Below are 12412 nucleotides of genomic sequence, written 5' to 3'. Positions count from 1 at the left end.
CTACAAAAATTAATTTTGTTGTGTAACTTGACGGATGATCTTTGATAAATCACAAAAAATTAACAGTATGCAAGTAATATACTTTATATAATAGTGAAACCCCATTGTTTAAAGAAAACACTTTTGCTTTTCGTCTTTTGGCTTATGCCATTTATCAAATTGTATCCTTCATACACACAGCACACGCACCATGTACTGAGCTCTCTAGGTGGGAGGCTCTCTGGATGCAATCTTCAGGTTGTTTGAGGCTGGTCTTCTGACCCGCATCAGAGTTTGTGTCATTATATCACTGGGCCTGCCTGGAGCCACATTTCTTTGTTTTACCCAGGTTCAAAGGTCTGCATTTCATTCCAGTCTTCTTGGTAAATATTTTAAATACATGCAGCCATGTTTTCTTTGGTTAGAATTCTGACAACAGTTCCATGTATTGACTTGAAGTAATTGTAAACTCAAAGTGGGGTTGAAGTAATCATTAATAATAGTTTTGCATTAGGAAGATTTTATAAGGGGCTGATGGAAGCATACTTTGGCATGACCATAATTTGAATCAGAGGAAATTTCCCATTAACATTCTCACAAGGTTCATTTAAGCAGTAAGATGTTTCGAAATTCAGTGGCCTAGGGCTTACGTAGCCCACACAAGTTGTTTTGACTGTCAGCTCCCTGCTTTTCTGCATGACTACGTTCTCAGTCATCTGCTGAGAGATTATTGCATCATCTGAGAATCTTCCTAGAGTCACCTCCTTCCAATCTAGAATCCATTCCTTGATAGAGACAAATTTACATCAAGGAAGGATAAGTATCTTTGGTGGATTTAAGTCAATGCCCTACATGATTTTGACAGACCTTGGTACCTTTTCTCTAGTGTATTTTTGTTAACCTTCTAGCGGCTGGTGTTGAAGGTATGGATTGGCACATTGGTGGCTTCGTTCAGCTCTGTCAAGCTTCCTTGTCGTCTTGCTAAATTCCAAAGGCGTGTTCTTTCCTCATTCTTGGCCACTATAAAAACATCACCTTTGACAGGGCATCAGCCTGACTCACCTGTTCAGAAGGGGCAAGGTGTTTGAGAAATCCTGGTTGTGATATTAGATGCAGAATTATGAGTCCTTAAGTATACAGTAAGTACAGAATTGAAGCTTGTCCTCAAACGCTTTGGCATCTCTCTCTCTCTCTCTCTCTGCTGGTTTTTTTTAGGGACGTAGCACGACACTATTTGTACAATAGACTTCTGAGGTGAGTTTCTAGCAGCGGAGGAGCAGAACTTTGAGCCCTGTTCCTTGGACATAGACCAAACCTGTCTGTTCACCGTGGGCCTTGTTGCCAGGACAGGGTGAACCTGTGCTGTATATTCGGATGTGTTTAGTTCAGCTTCACTCTGCTCATGCAAGGTGGGCCAACTGTCACCGTGATTCCTGAGTCCCCGCTTGTCTGAAACCAGCTGGATCTTCCCAGCTGTTCTTCAGGCTGGTTGACACAGGGTAATTCAGAATTTCAGAGTTGCTAAGTCCATTTGAGGAGAAACCAGTTCCCATCAGCCTTCTATACTCGTACTGATGCTGGGAATCTGAGGCTCTCGCTGTGGTCTGGCCCAGGGGAGACAAGCCCGACTCCTGAGATTTGGGGTTTCTCACGCAGAGTTCACTAGAGACAGCTCTGTGTGTGTGCTGTGTCCTCACCCTACCGTGAGCTCATCAAGCTCAGCTCTGACAGCAGCAGCAGCTACTCTTTATATTACTTCTGTAGTTTCTCCGTTTCCCGAAGAAGGGATTTAAGGTGGTAGCTCCCACTTACCCGCTTTGTTTTTGGCGTGGACCAATACTGTTATACACTTTCCCAACACCTCTGAACCTCACAACTTCCCCTGGTGGAGAAATACTGCTCTCTAAAAATGGGGAAGGTGAGGCACACATTATGTGACTCGCCCAAGGGCGTCCAGCTCCCAAGGGCAGAGCTGCTGTGGGACCCCAGTCCGTGTGACCCAAAGCCGGTGCTCCTGCCCCAAAGCCCAGCTGCTTCTCCAACACATACCGCCTTTTCCGTTCCTGTTGCCCTGCGGTGTGCCTGGCCCGGTAGAGCTGCCAGGAAAGCTGGTTGGTTCAGTTTGCAGCGTGTTTAGCAAACGTGAATTGAGTCATTGCCCCTCTGCAGTGGTGCCTGGCACACGGTAGGCCTTTGGTGGTTTTACTTGAGGAAAGGCAGACAAGTAGACAGTATCATCCCCATTTTACAGATGAGGAAACCAGATCCCAGAGAGGTCAGGTGACTTCCCTGAAGTCACCCATCATCACTAGCAGTGGCAATTTTGAGGTTTTTTTTAATGTTTATTTTTGAGACAGAGAGAGAGAGCATGAACGGGGTGGATCAGAGAGAGAGGGGAGACACAGAATCTGAAGCAGGCTCCAGGCTCTGAGCGGTCAGCACAGAGCCCGATGCGGGGCTCGAACCCACAAACTGCGAGAGCGTGACGTGAGCTGAAGTCGGACACTTAGCCGACTGAGCCACCCAGGCGCCCCTAGCAGTGGCAGTTTTGAATGCGAAGGCCATCTCACGTATTTAACATCAGCCGAATTTGTAATTCTTCTGGCCTTCCACGTTGTTCCCTAACAGATAGGCCTGTTTCCAGAAACCCTTAGGGTGGTGGTTACAGTCTTTTCCGGTTCCTTGCTGTGTCACTTTGGGCAAACTGCTTGCTCACTCGTACCCTCATTGACCTCATTTGTAAAAGGAGGTCAGTCATAATACCTGCCTTGCAGATAGATTGATTTGTGCGGACGCACGCTTAGCTCAGTGCTGGGCGCATGGCAGAAGCTCAAGAAATTAACGTACCGCCTCGATGTCTAAGTGTAGAATCCAGTGGTAAGATGGCGTCGTATCTGGCTAAAACAGGGTGAGGCCAAAGTTCACACTGAAAAACTGCCTCCTTGAGGATACGGAACATTTCCGGAGACCACAGCCTCTAAGAGAAATCTCCCTGCGCGTGTGTGGTTGCCTTTACTTGCTCGGACATCCGTCGACAGACGTCACACTGGGTGAGGGAAGTCCAAGTGTTGGTCAGCTACAGTGAGCACAGCGCCAGAGCATCAGTACCGTCAGATTCGGAGCCCACCCACTGCCGCGTACTCAAGACTGATGTGTTGATGAGCATCCGAGTGGTCAGAGAATTCTAAATAACCATGGTTGTGAAGAGGCTTATTTTAGTTTCTCTTTCCTTCTGTGACCCCTCCCTGCGCTTGGTCTGCTCTCTTCAGCACAACCCACCTTCATTAATGAGCCTGGGGCTCGGGGCTTGGCATTCATTTTGTCTTGTCCCCAGGGATCAGGTCTTATTCTCTTGATTACCTCATCCTTTTCCAAAGTAGTAGTTCCTTTTTGTCAGAACGAAAAATTAAAGTGGACGTGCCCATTAGAGGTGACTCAGCCAGGGCTGGAGACCTCCTCCTTGTCATTCAGTATCAAACACACCAATGGAATTCCAGGGAGCAGAGACTTCCTTCGATGCCAAAAGAATGTTGAGAGGAATACAAGTTCCCTGAAGGGCATACCTCATTCCTTGTTCCACACCGGGGCCTCTCCACTCCTCTCCCAGAGCCCTGCTGCCTGTGGCGGTGCTTGGGGAGCTTCGCCCTCGACTTCAGTGGCTTCCATTATTATTTGATTGGAAACAAAGGGCAATTTATTCATTCCTGCACATGGTGTAGTGAACAAGACAGAGTCACTGTTCTCCTGGGACTTTCGTCCTAGTGAGAGACGCACTAAATGAAAGAAAATAAATAAGAACGATTGATTGATTACCTCGTGCCACATCGTTTTGAAGGAAGCAAACTATGGGCTGAGGCACAACAATGCATGTAGGGGAGGCGCCCTTTCTAGATAAGTGCTTAGGGGAAGGCTTTCTCAGATTCTCTGAGGAGTTGACCTTGGAGCCAAGGCCTAAAAGATAAGGAAGAACTGAGGACGACCCATCCAGGCAGAAGGATCAGTCACCATGTAGCCCTTGAGGCCAGAAAAAGTGCAGCTTGTCTGACGATTTGAAATACAGGGTAGCCAGAGTGTCCCGAACAAAAGGGAGAGTGGTAGGTGATGCAGTTCGAGGGGACTGTGGGGCCAGAGATGGACGGCCTTTGTAGCCCCGGGGATTTTATTCTAAGTGCGGCAGGAAACACAGGGGGACTCGATCAGGTTCATCTCTGTGTTTTTAATGATGCTCGTTGCTGTGAGATGACGGTGGCCTGGATTGAGGGGCTGGATTTGGGTCACCCTAGCGTTTTAGAGATGAGATCGAAGGATGGGTTGTGGGCAGGGGGTGGTGAGGGGAAGGAAGAATCAGGGATGATTTCTGTGCACGTGGCAGGACGGTGGTACCACTCCTGAGACGGGGAAGACCTGGATGTAAGGAGAATAGATCTGCCCGTTTGGGAGGGGTGGGACTCGAGAGTTTTCTTTTGGTTGGCGTTAAGGTGCCGATTTCCACGAGCTGATCTGGGATGGGGATATAAAGCAGGACCTTCCCTGGGTGTGTGAGCCTGGAATTCAGAGGAGAATGCTGGTCTGCAGATGGACATGGGGAGTCACAGTCTAGAGAGGCTATGTAAGTGCGAGGGGACAGATGAGGTGTGCTACAGGGTGGGACTTCCTGCAGCTGGTGAAAACGGCTCAGCCCCTGCACGGTCCGGGGAGGGGGGTGGCGGGCCGCGCTGTGCTCCGTCACAACTCTGGCTATAGCAAAACCTGAGCATCACAGTTACTCTTCTGCAAGATATCCGTTTGAAATTTATTTATGCCACCAAGGACCAGGAAGGTGAGATGCTACATTGGCGCCATGAAACCATTCTCTGAGCTTGTTTTCAGAAAAATCCATATCTGGAGTGTGACTGAGGCATTAGCGGTGACTGGCTGGCAGTGTTCTAATGGGTCAGGTGTAACTTAAGCCCAAACAAAGCCTTAGGGCAAGTAAATTAGCCCAAAGGTGGTGGAGATAAAGCAGGGGTTCATGTTGTGGCCTTTAGATTAGATCAAGGGCAGAAGGGCTGTGCAGAAACTGGAAACCTAGAAGCCTTGACCCGAGACAGGCAGCAATTACTTTGTGAGAATTTTGCTGTCAGGAAAACGGGAAGGAGGATGAAGAACCAGGCTCATCACACTGGAGGAATTACAAGGAACAAACGAGTAGCTTCTTTAGCATGCAAAGTCCTTACCTCCGGGGGAGTGATCGAGTAGCTCACGACTTGTAACCTTTAACGGGTGATTCCAATGCACAGGATCCATGGGTCATAGATGAGAAATACTGAGTCCAACAAGATCTTGAGGTCGTCTCAGCAGCCCTCTGTTACAGGTGGGGAAACGGAGGCCTGGGGAGGAGAAGGGGTTTGCCCGAAGCTGCCGAACAAACCAGAAAGCCAGTGCTGCTCCACTGACTTTGATTTCTTCATCTCGCAGTTGACGCTTCATCCTGATGGATGATGAAGAGCAAGCCTCGCGATCCCCAGCTCCCCTCCCTTCACTGTGTTGTTTCTTTTCTTTCCCCATCGCCCTCTAATGTAAGAGTCATTTTCTGAGTCATTTAATTCTCAGTTGCCTGTCTCACCTCATTCAAATGTGAGCTTCACAAGGGCAGTGATTTGGGGGGTTTGTTTGGGTTTTTTTTTTTTCACGGAAGTATCCTGTGTGCCTACCTGGCCCATGGTAGGTGTTCAGTGAATATACGATGGCTGGATAAAAACATATTTTGTTAAACTATAAATAAGGTAACAGATGGTATGCGAAAATGCCAACCCTTAGGCATTGTTAGCCCAAAATAGAGTAGAATATTTTCTTTTTTACTTGTTTGACTCTGGCTTGGATCAGAGGTTATAGGAACAGCTTGTTTATGGGAGATTAATTAGAGACTTTCCAAAATATTAATAATAATGATAGTATTAATACCAGCAACAATAGCGGTCATTAATAACTATGGTGACCACTACAGTTTATGGCATGCTTACTGTCTGGGAAATGCATACCATGTGAAGTTCTGTGCTGAGAACGTCAACCCGTGAAGTCATCTGATCTTCATTAGAGCCCAGGGATGGCAGAGCTGGCGTCTCTTCTCCGGAGGAGGACACTGAGGGGTTCAGAGGGGGAAGTTACTTGTCTAAGATTGCACAGCCTCTACAGACTGATGATCTGTGACCCTTAAGATTTAACACCTCAACTGCTGGGAACATTAGGTATTAGGTCTGGGGTGGCTTCTTTCTGGAGAAGGAACTGAAAAAGCCAACGACGAGGTGAGTGTTGCTCTTGGGAGTGTCCCTGGGCCCAGAACACCACCCTCCTGCTGGTCTAAAACCACAGGCTGGGCTGGAAATGAGATGCGGTTTCTTCAGCCCAACTTTCTAGCATCCCCCACACTCGCTCTCTGCATTCCCACATCACAAAGAGCCTTTCGTCTTGAACTGTTAGGCCTTTCTTGCTTCTCAGACCACCTCCCTGAAGCTGGCCAACGTAAATTCCTGTGGCGACAGGTCACTAAACCATTCCTGGGGAAGCCACTGTAAGCACTTCACACTCGGTCACACCCCACCCTGTAGAGGAAGGGCGGACAGAAAGAGGTTCCTTCACCCCCTTCCTCTACCACTTCCCTGTTGGGGCCTCAGGGAGGGGCTGAGGGACATGTTGATTCCATAAATCTCTGCTAAGACTTGAGTGAGCCTTTGAGTTCTTGAAACACGGCACCTATTAAACTGGTTGTGAGCTCACAGAATTTATCACCACCCGCTGTGGATAATGTTGGCTTTCATTCCCATCCCTGGCAGCCAGGACTGGCCTTGCTTGGAGTCAGTGACCCTCCTTACATATGGCAGTGAAACCACTCGCCCGACAGCTGCAGACACATGTTGAACATGAACACACTCCTGGGCTCTGGTAGAGGGAGGGTTGTAACACGCACTGCCATCTTTAAGCACACGGTGTACCAGGGATTGTGCTAGCATCTTTACAGACATGATCTCATTTAATTCTTAAAATAAGCATGACGAGGCATGGCTGTCCCATCTCTATGGGTGAGGACGGCCTGGAGAGACAGGTGACTTGCCTGAATCTCAGCATTTGCAAGAGGCAGAGCCATGTTTGTTTTAACCACAGATTGAGTTGGTTCTCAAACCTGTGCTTTGCTCATCTGCTCTTCTGTGATCCCTGTTAAGAGCATGAACTCTGGGGCCTTCCTGCCTGGGTTTGAATCTCGATTCTGCCACTTACTAGCCATGAGACCGGGGGCAGTTTTCTTCACCACCCTCTTTTTTGGCTTGTTCATCTGTAACATGGAGATAATGATACATGCAAATCGTAGGCTTGTCGCAAGGATGAAATGAGTCAATGTGTGTAAAGCACGGAGCATCTGGAACATAGAAAACACTATAAATGCTACCTTTTATTATTAATTTATATATCAAGTTCTGTTGTTTTTTTCTCCGGATGATGGAAACTTAATCTCAGAAGTTTCCAACTACCCCTCGCACTCCCTGCCCAAGGGTTGTATCTGCATTCTCAAGACGCCTGTGTCGGTAATCCATAGGAAGTGCTTAGAGTGGTGCCTGGTATGTAATTAGCACCCGATGATTATTAGTAAGACAAGTGCCAAGACACTGGGGGTACAGGGGATGGCATCTGATCCTCAGTGAGCATCCCTCCTCCCTGGTGTGGTATCCAGAAAGAGACACGGTCACCATCCAGACACTCATCTCACGGGTAACATGAACAAGCAGGAGACAAGAACTAGGGGGGCAAGCATTATTTTGCCTACACCAAGTGGCTGTTATTTTAATAAATTGATACGTAATTTGTTGAAAAGATAGGAGAGATGAAAGTATTATTGGTTAAGTTTCTGGTCAAAGCAAGGTAAGTCAAAGAGATTAGCACTTACAACTTGTCCAGGGATAAATTATCTCCAGAAAGCCTGGTGGCATGCTATTTATGAATGAATTGTCCCTTTCCAACCACTGCCCCCCCTCCATCTTGGTCTGACCACAAACCCTTCCCTTCTGGGTGACCGGAAAGGCTGGGCTTCTCGGCTATTCTGTGCTGACGTTGGCTTTGTCGTGACTATACGCTCCACTTCTTCTAGCTTAAGAGCTGGACAGTAGAGGACCTTCAGAAGAGGCTCCTGGCCCTCGACCCCATGATGGAGCAAGAGATCGAAGAGATCCGGCAGAAGTACCAGTCCAAGAGGCAGCCAATCCTGGATGCCATCGAGGCTAAGAAGCGGCGGCAGCAGAACTTCTGAGAAGGCCCGGCCAGGAGGGCCCCAGCCTGCGCACCAGGCCTTCGGTGAACCCTGGCTGCTCGCCACTCAGGCTTGTCAGCCAACACTTCCGCCCCGTCATTTTTCCACGGCACCTTCGCCTCCGTGAACTCAGGAAGTGCACCAGTGGGAAGGGCTGCCTGCCGTCAGCGCGCCATCTTGTGTATGTATTTAAATCGATCAGTTATATTATTTCAAAGGATTCATATCAGCGCTTTTAAACTCAGAGTTTTTAACCCCAGGAACAGAGACTCCTAGATGAGTGATAGCTGGGAAAGTGTTACATGTTGTCTTGTCTTTCTTCTTCCAATAGCTTTCGATTGTTCTTTCTGGAAAACTTTTTAAAAATATATAAATATGCACATATATATAAATTATAACTGGATTCCCCACTGAGTGTGGTGGTGGCATCTCTGTACAGGTACAGTTTTAAACAGTTGGCCTCTTCTGTAAGATTATGGTACTGTGGGACACGAGGGCAGGGGACAGCGGGAGGCTGTTGGGGTCACTCAGCTCCCAGGGGCCAACCTCACCCTTTTGCAGGGCTGCAATTAAAAATTAGGTTTGGGCCAGTTCTCTCCCCATGGTTTGAGCCTTGGGTGGGTCATCTCTGGCTTCTGGAGCCACTGACCATGTCCACGGGAAAGCCTTGAGAGTTTGTGTTTACTTTTTGAGTCCCAGGAGAAGCCTGGCACCCTCTTTGTAAACTGCCCCTTGTGGCTTCAATGCCTTTCATCCATTTCCACTCTCCCAACCGCCTAAAGTCACAGCACAGATACTGCCCAGTGCCTTAAGAGGAGACGTGACCCCGTGCAGGAACGGGCCTGCCAGGTCCTCTCAGCAAACACGGGGCTGTGTGCAGGCCACAGAAGAGAAGGTGTCTTCGGACTTCTCAATGATCATGTGAAGATCGCACAGGGGCATGCATTTTGCTCCGCATTCCTTACAGACATGGGTAGATGGCATTGCTTTTGGTGATCATATTCCAATATGTGATTGTTTTCTTTTTTTACTTTACTGCTGAGGGGTCTGGAAAGGATACCTGAATATCAGACTAAGATCTGTTCTCCAGGAGGCTCCATCTGGGCCCACAGAATGCCACAACTGGAAGGGACCATAGGCATCTTCTGGCCCGAATGAGGCTTGGAGAGGGGAAGTGATATGGTGACAAGATCACAAAGCAAGCTGAAGAGCTGAGACTAGACCAGAGCTCCTCACCCCTGGGCCCTGATCCAAGCAGCCCCGTCCAAGGGGAGAAACCTGTGTCGGTTTTGGTAAAGTTTCCCCAAGAGGTCTACAAGGCAGACTTGGTCTTGCTTGGTCCCTTCAGAGGGCTACTGGCTCTGAGACCCCCAGGGGGAGCCTGATGGTTGAGTCTCGGCCCTTCCGGAGCCCTGCAGCGCCTGCTGGCCAGTAAGAGGCACCATGTGGGCAATTTCGGGCCTAAGATCAGAGGGCTTCACAGAACAGCACTGGCCATCCCTCTGCAGCATGGGCTCAAGGCCACATGTCCTGTCATCGCACAGCAAAGAGTAGACAGTGAGGAAAGGCAAATGTCTGCTCATTTTTAATTATCTCCCCCCCCCCCCCCACGCCCCTGCTGGGAGAGCACTGACTGGGTTGCACCTAAGGATAGTGTAATTCGACTCCATAATTGCTTTTGCTTCCCAAACCTGGGAATCAATGGAAAGGCAGGGGATGTTCCTCTTCTCTGGCCAGATTCTGTTCTTTGCAATTAAAGCAAGTTTTTAAAAATGTAAGAGGCAGTGGTTGATCTGCAGGGTTTGGCCAGTTAGGCAGTTATGTGTTAGGTACAGAGAACAGAGGACGACTAGAGGATCCCGCTAGAATAATCGATGGCAGCTAATATTCATTGACCACTTAGTATACACCAGGCACTGAGCTAGGTGGGCTTTTTATATATGTGAGATCCAAACTTCAGGATAACCCCATATGTTACGTACTTTATCTCCACTTCATAGATGAAGGAGCAAGTTCAGACAGAAAAAAAGTTCTTTCCCAGGGCAATACAGCTAGTAAGTGGCTGAATCAGGATTCATAGCATCACCATGTGAGACCAATATTTACAGGGAAGAGGAAAGTCACAAATCTTTAAAACGAAGTGACCACCTTTCTCGCACAGAATAAATAACTCTCACTGGCATTTTTAGGCTGGGAAACAGCTGAGTTAGTAGTCAAGTCTGACAGCCAAGCGAGTCTCACCAACCACAGCACGGAGCGTGCATTCCCCCACACCATCTGCTGTGCTAACGAACAGGCCTGCCTCAGCCTCTTTCTCTTTAGAAAGGACTTTGCACTTGGCCAGACAGGAGAGGAATGCCCATTTCTTCCTTCCTAAGCTAGATCCAAGTAAAAGAAGGTTTTCGTTTTTCCCCGTAAATATTCTTGGGTCATGAATCTTGATCCGTAGTTTATTTTCTTTCAGGCATGTGTGCACCCACCATGCTGGTCCAACAAAGAACACTGCTCACCAGTCTAGCGAGACAGAACCCTTTGGCCAGAAGTCAATTTCTTTGGACCACATACATTTCCTGACAAGGTGTATTTGTTTTCTAGTGACGGAAAGCCAGAGGAGCAAGTCCCAGTCATTTTTTCCCCTTGAATACCAACTTCAGGCTAGGTCAGCTTGCTTTCATTGACTCCCGAGCTTCAGTAATTGCCTCAGCATTTTTGACTCATGTTTCCAGGGACTCTGCACCTCGCCTATTCTCTACTTTTAAGAAACAAGGACCCTCACCTAGTTGTAGCCTAAAAAGATTGATATTTGAGATTTAAAAATCTCAAATTCTCCAAGAATATCTTGATTGCTTCCTCATCAGTAATTATGAAGAAATTTCTCTTTTCCTTTTTTCTTTGTCCCTTCTCCCAGTCACCAACTGGATGGATGGATGGATGGATGGATGAATGTTTGGCTGACTGGCTGGCTGGGGGCTGGCTGATGAGTGACTGGATGGATGGATAGATAGATAGATAGATAGAGAGAACCAAAATTCTGAAGCCACTGGAGAGCTATAGCTTGACTCCTTGAGACTGTGTATTCTGATCCAGGAAACATTTCTTTAGCACCTGTCAGATGCCAGAGATTTATTATACCATTTAAAACTCAGTAGCTCTTACCAATATCAGGAATGAGAGAGGTGGCATCAGTAAGCTTCTACAGATATTAAAAGGCTAAGAACAATATCATGAACAATTTTATGCTAATAAATTCAGTAACTTAAATAAAATGGGCGAATTCCTTGAAAGATACAAAACACCAAAGCTCATTCAAGAAGAAAACAGATAATCTGAATAGCCTTATATCTGTTAAAACTTAATAGCTCCGGGAGGTATAGGTATTACTGTCCTCTTTTTACAGATAAGGAAACTGAGACTCAGAGAGGTGAAGTCTTTTAAGCTCAAGGTCATGCAGCTAAAGTATGGTGGAGCTAGGATTCAAATGCAGGTTTTCTGATTCTTATTCCAGTGCCCTTTCTAGCACACCACATTGCCTCTAAAGACTGCAGCTCCTTATTTCCTGGAAAATTGTTTCTTCCCAGTCCTCAGCCTCCCACCCCATCCTTTCTTATGCACTCTGTGTTCTCATCAGGATTATATTCATTGTATTTGGACTCCATGTTCTTTTTTGTGTCTGGGGAAAAAAAAAAATCTCCTCTACCAGCTTGCACTCGAACCAACTTGGAAAAAGCTTAAATGCTGTTGCAGATGTACAACTTAAAAATGTGAAGTTTGTAGCTTTAACTTTTTGTAATAAAAACTAATAACACTGGCTTAAGTGCTGACTTGAAATGCTATTTTATAAAGTTTGGATGTAAATAATCAATTGAGGTCAGCAGTTTGTATATGTATGAAACATAGCTTCCTCCCCTGCACCTTTTTTAATTTGAGGTGCTTCCTGTGTGCTTTTATGTTAGAATTGTTGTTTTTCCTACTTCCTACACATTGTCACCTTTGTTTTAAATAAACTGTCCTTTGGAACACAAGACTTTCTTCTTTTTAAAAATGAGATCCGCCCTCTGTAGCCTGGATAATGGTGTTGGGAACCTCTGTGACACTGTGTCGTATGTTTATTTTAGAATCCAAAGCTGGGGGAAAAGTAGGTAGGGTAGGGAGTAA

At 47.0% G+C, this 12412-nt stretch overlaps 1 protein-coding gene across 1 annotated transcript in view; it reads left to right on the top strand.

The window, feature by feature from the left end:
- The window catches only part of STK4 (serine/threonine kinase 4), a 94459-nt gene extending 82180 nt beyond the window's left edge, over positions 1–12279 (top strand). Inside the window, exon 11 of the mRNA XM_040446957.1 lies at positions 8099–12279. Coding sequence (XP_040302891.1) covers positions 8099–8257 — 159 coding nt within the window. The 3' untranslated portion in view covers positions 8258–12279. The remainder of the gene's footprint in view (positions 1–8098) is intronic.
- The last annotated feature ends 133 nt before the right edge of the window (positions 12280–12412 follow it).

The sequence above is a fragment of the Herpailurus yagouaroundi genome, unplaced genomic scaffold, assembly GCF_014898765.1.
Source record: "Herpailurus yagouaroundi ecotype Mexico unplaced genomic scaffold, PumYag 196, whole genome shotgun sequence".
Taxonomy (NCBI): Eukaryota; Metazoa; Chordata; class Mammalia; order Carnivora; family Felidae; genus Herpailurus; species Herpailurus yagouaroundi.
The sequence above is the reverse complement of the archived record's forward strand: the minus strand, read 5'-3'. Positions and strand labels throughout refer to the sequence as shown.